Source organism: Ailuropoda melanoleuca, chromosome 2 (assembly GCF_002007445.2).
Source record: "Ailuropoda melanoleuca isolate Jingjing chromosome 2, ASM200744v2, whole genome shotgun sequence".
NCBI classification, from domain to species: Eukaryota; Metazoa; Chordata; class Mammalia; order Carnivora; family Ursidae; genus Ailuropoda; species Ailuropoda melanoleuca.
This window is the reverse complement of record NC_048219.1, coordinates 165,291,925-165,302,760: the sequence shown is the minus strand read 5'-3', so window position 1 is coordinate 165,302,760 and position 10,836 is coordinate 165,291,925. Positions and strand designations below refer to the sequence as shown.

General features: G+C 41.0%; 1 protein-coding gene across 3 annotated transcripts in view; it reads right to left on the bottom strand.

Annotated features, from left to right (window-relative positions):
* AOX4 (aldehyde oxidase 4) overlaps positions 1–10,171 on the bottom strand; it is a 57,137-nt gene extending 46,966 nt beyond the window's left edge. Inside the window, exons 1-4 of one of the 3 annotated variants that reach the window (XM_034641094.1) lie at positions 10,048–10,171; positions 5,987–6,044; positions 3,913–4,009; positions 1,044–1,160 (exon numbers count right to left, since the gene is read on the bottom strand). In XM_034641094.1, the coding sequence (XP_034496985.1) occupies positions 1,044–1,160; positions 3,913–4,009; positions 5,987–6,044; positions 10,048–10,104 (329 nt within the window). In that variant the 5' untranslated portion in view covers positions 10,105–10,171. 3 annotated transcript variants of the gene reach the window in all.
* Between the last annotated feature and the right edge of the window lie 665 nt (positions 10,172–10,836).

Genomic DNA, 10,836 nt, shown 5'->3' with positions numbered 1-10,836 from the left:
AAAAAAAAAAGCCTTTTTTTTTCTCCCCTCAAGAAAAGCCTAGTGGCAGGTATTAATTAAGAGACTTTAGTCTCTAGACTGATTTCTTTATCTGTGAAATAGGAAGTGTAGCTTAGGGCACAAGTAAAATGCTTTGCAGTCCCGCTCCTGTGAGTTTTAGTCACTACCATACCTATTAACTGTGTGACCTTGGTGGTTTACTTGATTTTTCTTCATTAAAATAATAATAATAGTGCTATCTATTCTGCAGGATGGTTGTGAGAATAAATGAGCAAGTATATGCAAATCATTTAGTCTCTGGCTGGTCATTTTCATCCCCTTCACCATCTATATTACAGAATTTTTGGTGGTCTAAATGATAAAATCTATATAAATACTTAGGAAACTGTAAAGTGTAATTTAGTAGTGCTGTGCCATTCATATATTTAAGTTATGCACATTCAACTTTTATGCATTTAAAGATAACAACAAAACAATAAAAAAAAGTGGGGAACATGGCTCTGTGGGTCCCTCTTGTGTTTCTTTCCCATGTACCTCTTACTCAACTGGCTGGCTCAAGTGTGCTTCCAATGTCTTTAAATAAATATTTTTCAAATGTTTCACCCCTAAGATGAAAGCAAATATTTCATCTGTAACTCAACTGAAAGGACAGATATTGTTCTAATGTTAGAGGGAAATGTGTTGGATTTATTGCTAGATGGCAAGTTGCTTCAGATGTGGCATAAACCTGGTTGTAAATGTGATGGTAAATGTTTAGCAACCGAATTTCTGGGGAAAAAACTCTAATTTGTAGCTTCCATCAGTTTTAGTAGTATAAGGTGTCCTTGTTTTAATTTAGGGTAAGGATGGAGCAGAGAAGTAAAGATATATTAAAAACAAAGAAGAAATCTTGGTTTATACACCAGTCTCTAAAAAGAACCTTCATTATGAAGCACTGATAATGGCAAAATGAAAATTTAGAAGCACAGAGGATTTCAAAATTGGTGCGAGTACAGCAGACTATGTGGGATGCCTATACCAGCATCTGGTTGCAGTCCCATTACACTCTTACCTGTACGGGATGAATCCTGGTGCGGATGCTTCCTACACCTTCCACTGTTGTGACAGCAGCCCCATGCAGAGAGCAGATGGGCACCAAGCACGCTGTAACTGGAGAGTGGCTGTGATGGATATTTGTAAAGAGAACACATTGGAATCATAGGGAGTGAAAACCATCATTCAGGGAGTCCAGGAAACTCACGGGACTATATTTCCCTAAGAATACAGAGAATACTAGATAAAAACCCGTAGATTTCTAGAGGTTTCTAGGAAAGAACTTACATATGGCTGGCATCAAATGGTAGAGAGAAGTGGAGAAAAAGAATAACGAAGAGTTTTGTGTAAGACCTCCAAGAGATCTTCATTCTTTATTATTTCTCATTCTAGGGAGAAGAAACCTTTTACTCTTCAGACAGCACACTGACTTATATAAACCCCACCATGGGATAGTTTAGCCCACTGATTTTCAACCATATGCAGCTTTTAAATATACAGACACTGTGCTTGCATGCTAGTCGAATGAAATCAGAATCCGCGGAGTGGGATCACTTCACCACTTTTTAAAGCACCTCAGCCAATTCCAATGTATGGTTATGTGTGGAAACCCCCCATTTATGCCCTTATCTTCATCAGGAGAGTCTGTGTTAATGATGAAGTGGATGTGGTTAACACCAGATTCTCATCTCACTGGTTGGGAGTGTGGTCCCGACCTCATCAGCCTAATTTAGCTCTTTATTCCCACTCAGACTAAGTCCTATTCTCTTTCAGACATGCGATACCGTCCCTCTCCTAGGGAATTTTTCCTTTTCTCCTACCCTGGAAAACAATAAGCATGCTATTCTGAAGAAAAGACAGGGGCATCTGGAAAGCTCTGTCAGTTAAGTGTCCTACTCTTGATTTTGGCTTAGGCCATGATCTCAGGGTCATGAGATCGAGCCCCGCATCTGGCTCTGTGCTCAGTGTGGAGTCTGCTTGAGATTCTCTGTCTTCCCCTCCCACCCCCTACACCCTTGCTCTCTCTAAAAATAAATAAATAAATCTGGGAAACATTAACAACAACAACAACAACAAGAGACTGCTGCCTTTGGTCCACCAGCCTTTTTGTCAAAGGTGTTTGGAAACTGCCCAGCTGGCTGGTGGGGGACCCTGAGAGTATGCTTGGTGTACAGAGAAAGAGTGTGTAATAGATAAACCTTTGTTTTTTGTGTCCTCTAAGTCCCTCCTCCTCCCATATTACATGTAACTTCCTCTTAATCTAAACCCCCTCTCTCCTTTCTTGCAACAGCTCTTTCAGTGTTCATTGTTTCCCTCAGTCTTACCTCGTACCTCATCTGGAAAATAGAAGCACGAGCCCCACCCACTCCCAGCCCACCACTTCTCACCCAGAGTTGTAGACAGTCCCCTGCATTATAGGCCAGGAATTCTTCCTCCTCCTCCCCTGAGCTCTGGCTCCCATTTATTCTTCTCTCCCCATGGACCTGCTCCATCACTGACAGTCTTCCTAACCTCTTCCTTTCTATAGTCTCAGTTCCCTCGATTCCCCTGAATTTAAAAGTAAATTCAAGTGTTTGCTGTCATTACACAAAACCAAACCCAACCCAATGTCTCTCTCCAGCTACTGGCCCATCTTTCTTTCCTTTCTTAGCCGAGTTTCTTCAAGAGCTGTCCACAACTTCCTGGCCTTGCAGCCATTCCTGTGTCATCTGTATCTCATCCTCCAGCCTCATCTCTCTGCTGACCTTGTTCCAGGAGCAATCTAATGGCACTGGGTTACTCCCTGGTGTCTCATACTATCGACAACTTCTACCTTCTTGGAACTTTCTCCTCTCGTTGCTCCTCTTTCAACTCGGACTGCTCCCTCTTCTTCTCTTTTGTGAGATGTCTATTGTTCTACAGTGTCCTGCACTCGTAAGTTCTTCTGTAGTGTGCTACATTCCAGGTGGCCCAGGGCTGAACACCTGCCTTCACCGCCAACTGGCCCACATGATCTTGAGCCAGTTATTTAACTTTCTTAGCCTTGGCTTCCTCTTTTTTCAATGTGAGTGATAGTAATGCCTATCTCAAAGTTGCTCTGGGGACTAAATATGATAATATATCTAAGCTACTTTGAACACTGCCTGGTATATGATAAGCCTAAAAAAAAGTGAGCTATTTTTATTACCATTGTTAATATTTATATTGATAGCTTCCAGTAAGTTATACCTCCAGATGAGACCTCTTCTCTGAGTGACAGAACTGTCTATCTAGATACCTGTGGACAATCCCTCTTAGGTGTCCCGTAATTACTCCAGTGCAATGTGTCCAAAGCTAAATTTATGGCTTTCGCTTCCTCTGCTCCTCCTCCCCCCAAGTTCCCTAATTTGTGGACAGCACCACCCAGTGACTTAAGACAAGAACTTGGAATCATGCCAGACAATTCCTTCACCACCACTTTCAATCATAGTGAGCAAATTTGCATTTTAGGCCAAGGTGATTTGAGACCCCATTCCATCCTTCCAGGCAAATAATTCCTTATTGTATGTCAAAGACCTAAATCTTTTACCAGGACAATGTATCACCACTTTGTGTTTAAGCCATTCTTGCCTGACCCCCCACTCTGAAATCTCTTGCTTAAAAACAAAGAAGTATTTGTGTAGCAATAGAGAGCATGGCCTTGAGAGATTGGCACATAGGACAGATATACTCTGATGAAACAAAGTCCATGGGAAAGATCTGGAGCTTAGGAAGTTGCGGGCTGAGCAGGCCTGGAGGTAGTGTGAGCGTGATAAACAGCTGGAAAGAAGAGAGGGGGGGTGCCTGTGGGCAGGAAAAGTAGGAGGCTCTGGTCCTTCCCAGATGCACCTAGGGCAGGGCTTGGCCCAACACAAAGGATACTGGATCTTCTTGGTCTTGGGGTCGTATCTTGACACCATGACGGTGCAGGCGCCACAGCCTCCTCCCCCACAGCTGTACTTGGTGCCTGTGAGATAGACTGGAAGGATGGGAGTCAAGGAAAAAGAGGGGTGCAGGCCACTTTGCTTTTTATGCTGTTCTTCCTTGGATACTGATAACAAGTAACATGTTTTCTTGAGTCTCACCGAGGCTTCTTGTTTAGAGAGTTGTTCCATTTTTTTTTGCATATAAATAAGCTCAGTGATGAAGATGAGAAGAAATCCTTACAGACTCACACTGCCTTATCTGAAACCCTCAAGGCCAGATGCATTTCTGATGTAAAATTTTCTGTATTTTACAAAGGTAATAAGATAGCATTCCCAAGTGGGGCTAGGGCAGCACCTTCTAATCAAACACATTAATATTTCTGCAGTGACTTATAGGGGTATTCACACTAAGTGGGACAGGAAGACTACCAAGGGCCTCGTGAGATATCAGGGTTTACATCCAGAAGAGGTGTAAAAAGGCTTTTGAATTCAGAGTTGTGGACAATGGGTCGCTGTGGAGGTGGGGGGAAGTAGTGCAAGGGAAAAACTTAGAAAACAGTCTCTGGGAGGCTTAACTTGCCCTGTTCAGCAATGTATGCTTCTACCTTCTTATTGGATTAGAGAATATTAATTTAATAACCATGGCTCCTGAACTGGTAATGTTACCAAGCACTGTGGACCTTTTCCCTGTAAGATGCTTGCATGTTCTCATAAAGAGAGAACAAATAATACATGTAAATCTCCTGCTTTAGGTTCTTTATGAATCTACTGGAATTTGCTCGGGGCCTTTTCTGGGTGAGTTTAATAAGGATTTCATGGGTGGAGGTCATAATTGGCTTGGGCAGAATGGTGAGTTGAATGGGACATTAGGGGACAATAATGGCTAGAGCAGTGGAATGATGGGTTAGGAAACCAGATTGCAAGGGGTTATATAGTGAGAGACAGAGCCTGGAGAGAAAATGAGGCATCAGGTACACATAATTTCTTAGATAAATTTGGCAAAAAAATAACAGGGAGAAACAAAGTAGTGTTTTTAGATGGGTATGTTGGGAGGCAAAAAGACGGAAGTGGGGGAAGGAAGTGGAGATCCTGAAGAGAGGGGATAACAATATCTTGTATACCATTGAATCCCCAGAGCCTAACAGAGTGCCTGGCTCTTAGTAGGTGTTCAATAAGTATATATACTTTAACTTATTATTTTGAAATATTTACAGTTTCACAGGAAGTTGCAAAAATAATATAGTGACGGTACCTGCCATCTTGCTTCCCCCAAAGGTGACATCCCACATAGCTATAGCACAACATCAAAAGCAGGAAGCTGACCTGGGTATTATGCTATAACCAGATTGGGAGCTTATTCCAATTTCAGCCTCACATGTGCACGTGTACCATGTATGTACAGTTCTAGGCAATTTTATCTCAGACAGATCTGTGTCACCACTGCCACAATCACTCGTGCTTCCCCAAACCCAGGGCATTCTTTCTGAATATTTATTGCAGGTCTGTTGAAGGTATTGGAGGTGTAGGGAGTGAAACAATGCCCAGATCAGAGGTGGAGAGCTGAGAGTATATTAGCTCTATGCTGGAATTTTGAAATATGTTTATAGAACCTTGTTTTCTCCAATAAGACCTATGAAAATGTGTAAGTGACAAGTCAGTGAAGTCATCATGGGACACCGTCAGTGCCATGTACCCCTCAGCAGTTGGCTGGATGTTTTTACTTTAACACTCCTGCATATAAAACTGTCATCAGCGGGCCGTGAGACTCAAAAGGTCATAAAGTTATTTCTAAAGTTAGCACACTCATGCTTCACTGGATGATTCTTTTGGTTTTGCTCAGGTGAAAAATATGGCAAACAAAGCATGAATCTCTCACTTTTGGATGCCTTTTGTTAACTCCAGCTAGACTCTACAAGTGAAACACAAGGGTATTTACCTTGAGCAAATACAGGGTGACTTTGTTCAGAAGTCTTAGCACGTTCACTTTTTACCACCCAGTCCAGATTCATTACAGTAAAATACAAGGATATGGACTTTCCTCAGGTAGTATAGTAGGTTGACTTCAGGATCAGCATTCTTCTCTATGACCTACATTGTGAAAGGAGAAAAGGGACTTTAGGAAGATAATACCAACACGTTAGGGCAATTCTGTCTATTGTTTTGGGGACAGATTTTTGACAGATGGTAGGTTCACAGGGGAAAAAAAATAACATGGGGAACCTTTCTAACACTTGAAACCACTTTTAAAGAAATTATAGAGCATTATTTCAATGTCTCTGAATTTTCCAATATACGTGACAATTATAAATTCTGGACTGCTTTTCCTTATAGTTACCCAGAAAAGACCCAAATGGGGAAACAGTTACATAGATTCTAAAACTGACTCAGATAACTCGTGGTCATAGGAAGTCATAAAAAATGTTAGCCAGAGATTTCTTTTTTTTTTTTTTAATTTTATTTTATTATATTGTGTTAATCACCATACAGTACATCCCCAGATTCCGATGTAAAGTTTGATGCTTCATTAGTTGCGTATAACACCCAGTGCACCATGCAATACGTGCCCTCCCTACTACCCATCACCAGGCTATCCCCTTCCCCCACCCCCTCCCCTCTGAAGTCCTCAGTTTGCCTCTCACAGTCCATAGTCTCTCATGTTTCATTCCCCCCTCTGATTACCCCCCTTTTCTTTATCCCTTTCTTCCCCTACCGATCCTCCTAGTTCTTATGTTCCATAGATGAGAGAAATCATATGATAATTGTCTTTCTCTGCTTGACTTATTTCACTTAGCATTATCTCCTCCAGTGCCGTCCATGTTGCAGCAAATGTTGAGAATTCGTTCTTTCTGATAGCTGAGTAATATTCCATTGTATATATGGACCACAGCTTCTTAATCCAGTCATCTGTTGAAGGGCATCTCGGCTCCTTCCATGATTTGGCTATTGTGGACAATGGCTATGAACATTGGGGTGCATATGGCCCTTCTCTTTACTACGTCTGTATCTTTGGGGTAAACACCCAGTAGTGCAATTAGCCAGAGATTTCTTAATGGAGTCATGGGTGTATGTTATAAAGGGAGCCCCTCCCATACCTTGCTCCCAGCCCCCTAGTGAAGTGGAGATGTCACTCTGCAAAGGAAGAGAAGGGAGCATGAATCTGGCTCTGCCTCTCGTGTCACACTCCTGGCTGTTACTGCCAATAGACAGAAGCCGACACATGAGATGAAAACAGTCTGCTTTCACTGGCCCAAACAGTTCTTCTGCTAGGTATAGTCAGGCAAGATTAGAGAAAACAGGAGAGAAACTTACAAGGAAGTGTAGCAATGAGCCCAAATACAGAGGACATTGTTCCATTAAAAGTGTTTTTTACTTTTATCACCCTAGAAAAAGGCAACAAACCACATTATTCTTCATATGCTGCCTATTTCCAAAACTTCTTCTGAGCCCTCAGATTTACTCAGCCAGAGATGAGCTCATCACCTCCACCCCTCAAAGTGGTATCTTAGCATGAGGAGGAGGCTATGTAGAGTGGCATCTCAGAAACAAAGCATTATAGTTAGATTTGCTTTAACACTATTGTGTTAAATTGTGTGCCTATGGAAATTATTTCCAAAGGTGGGAACAAGATAGGGGGTAGGGAATGATGGTGTGCAAGCCAAGACTAATATTACTTCCTCCTGTTTCCTCTATAATGGGGGAACACAGCCTGACGACACTATTCTGTACTATAAAGACAGCTGTATACCTGAGACAACATTCCAGGTAAATAGTAAACCTTCCCCAACCACTTTAGCTGCCCGATGAGTGCAACACTTGATTTAATGCTGTCTTCTTCAATCATAACATGGCCTCAACTTCCAAATGAAGAAAAAGGCAAGATTAGACTTTGGGAAATTAATTAAAGGCTGCCAACTGAAATTCTGACATATCAAATATATGGTACTTCCAATCATTTAAAAAAATATTTCAGTGTTCATATGAGAAATACTGGTCATACCAATAGCCATGCTCACAAAATTGTATGGGTACATCCTGTTTCCTCCAGTAATTTATAGATGCTTAGGAAATAAATCCCTTTTTAGTAAGGATATGAGAACAGGGGAAACCTCACCAGCAACTGGAGAGATGCAAGTGAAACCCCAAGACACCATGCCCATTAGATTAGCAAACCTTAGGAAGTCTGATTATAACAAGTTTTGGCACATTAAAGATTGGCAAATCACCTATTGGCAAGGAAACAGCACCTGTCATGCAATGAACTGTGGGAAAAGTAACTTGTACAGGATTCTGGAAAGCCACCTTTCAGAACCTCTGAAATCGGCACCGTACAATCTCACTTAGAGATTCTCTTGCCAGTGTTGGTGAGGAGACACATCATAGGATGTTCACTGCAGCATTTCTTGGGGTAGTGGGGAATCGGAAGCATCTTATGTGTCTATTGCTAGGGTCCTGGATAAGCAGCATGAAGGATATGCACAGCCTGGAGAACTAGCATGCAGAAGCCACAGGTTTTCAAAGAGCAGCATGGAAAAATCTCAAGAACAGTGGTGAGTCACAAAAGGGAATTTATAAGTCACGATACCACTTGTGTAAGTTAAGAACATACACACACCCGTGCACAACATTGCACAGGCCAAACACTGTATATTTCAAAGATACATCTATATTTCTAAATAACTATATGGAAATTGGATGGGAAGGACATATATTTAAAATGCACAAGAGTGGATGTTTATGGGGGAAGGAAATAAAGAGGAGATAGGACATAAAAAGAATAAAAAAATAATACAAGACGAAAGAGGAGCCTTGTCCAGACTGTGATGATGATGTACCACAGCCAGAGATGAGTGTGCTTTGCTAAAGGAAGGAAAAGCAACCACAAAAAGAACAACAAAACCAATTTCTTCAAAGAAGTGGATAATTTCCCCCCTTTGGCCATCTGTAACTTGTCTTAGAAATTTGTAAGACAGAGAAGGGTAAAAACAGCAAAATACCAGCTGTGATTTAAAAAGACTGAAGACCACAGGGAATAATCATTATAATGTGATATTAAGGGAGAAATGGTTTTATTCACCAACAAAGGAAAAGCAGCAAAGCCCATTTTTCTCACACTCAGAATAAGTTCTTAACTGCTGAATTACTACAAACTGTCACTCGGCAATAATTTTTCTGATGTTCCAGATGGCTTCAGGTCATTCAAGATCCTGACCTACTGGTAAACATTATTGCTAAACCCAGACTTGTTCTTCATTCTTTTCTTTCCCTTTCTGTTGTTTAGTTCATAGGCTTCCTAAAAATGGTGTTTCCCTGCTATTTGACAGGTAAAAATCCCAAGAATTTTTGCCTTTATTAAAGTTGTGTTTCTTTCTTTAGGGAACAACATCAGTAATCTAAAACAACCAAGGCTTGAGAAGCAAAGCATTAGCACCAAATGACTGTCCAAAATAATTTTTCATTTTAATACTTTGCTAGTTTTTTTTTTCTCTAATTGTCCCAAGGCACCTCAAACTTTCCACGTATTCATTTTGCTCATTAAAGTACAGGATTGAGAACAACTGGCCCACGCTAAGCGTTAGAGCTGCCATATCTCTTCTGAAGAGGAGAAGGTAGCTTACCTAGTACTCCATGTTTCAGACAGAGAGGCTTCCGCCTCTAGGTTAATTGATCAGCGTGAGGTGATTAAGGCAAAACAAAATCATTCTTTGCTACTATTATCCTCAATGTCATATATGCCGTCTATTAAAATAGCATTGGTGAACTCAAGTAGAGCAAATATCCAAAAAAAAGGGGGAATGACAATTTTTCATACCTGTGTCAGAATTGATTTTGGTCTTAATATAGCAAAGAAAAGGAGAGTTCCTTACTGATTCCAAAAGAAAGGCAAAGAGCAAGCAAAGGCCCCCATGCCTTAATACTTTGCACCAAACCTTGAACTAATGATCAATGTTCAAGTTCATACTACTATATATGACTTGAAAAAGAGAGAAGAGAGAGGATAAAGACATAACAAATGGCATTGCAGTGAAAAAAAGTCAGCTTGGCTTTTGTCCCTGGTATACAAAAATTCACATTGATCATCTCATAAACTTACCTTTCTTCCATTCACAAAAAAAATCAGTTCATCAGAATTGGGAACAGAAGCCATCATACCAGGAAAAGAAGCCTCTACCAGAATAAAAGTTTGTTTATTCTAAAGAGCAGGTATGTTAGAGAAAAACCCGGGTAACTATCAGCCTTGCCTGCTACATGGGGTGATTTATAGCCGCATTGCCATGTGAGGAGCACCAACCAGGGCTCTCTGCCCGCCCTGCCCACAGGGACTTTGAATGGTTCTTGGAAGTGCCCTGTCTCCTCCTTTCTTACAAATCAAGTCAGTGTCTTTGCCCATCCCTTTTGGAGTCTGACTGGTTTCCCCAGGGAAATGTGTTAAAAGCCAGGGACTAATAGATAAAAAGTGAGTTTTAAACAGGCTGTTATCTGGCCAAGTCATCAATCAACACAGTGTTATTAAAACTCATAAAACTTTAATTCTTTCTTTGATTCTCCCTGTGCACAGGGAAGATTCCACCATGCATGCAACTAAAGACTTCATAAAATGTGTCTTTAAAGCTCAACTATGACAACCTGCAATATATTCTTCTTCCTTAATTTTTTTCATACTCACCTTGTTTCTTCAAATTTAAGCATTCATGACATCAAACTACCTAAAACCATGAACATGTACAGAGGCTTGCCATGCTCCAGTCTGTTCTCAGGACTCCTTTCATCCTTCAACGGCTTGGTAAAGTATTATCGTCTTTGATTTAGAGACAAAAGAATAGAAGCACAGATATATTAAACAACTTGCCCAGTGTCACACAGGAAATGGGTGGCAGAGTTG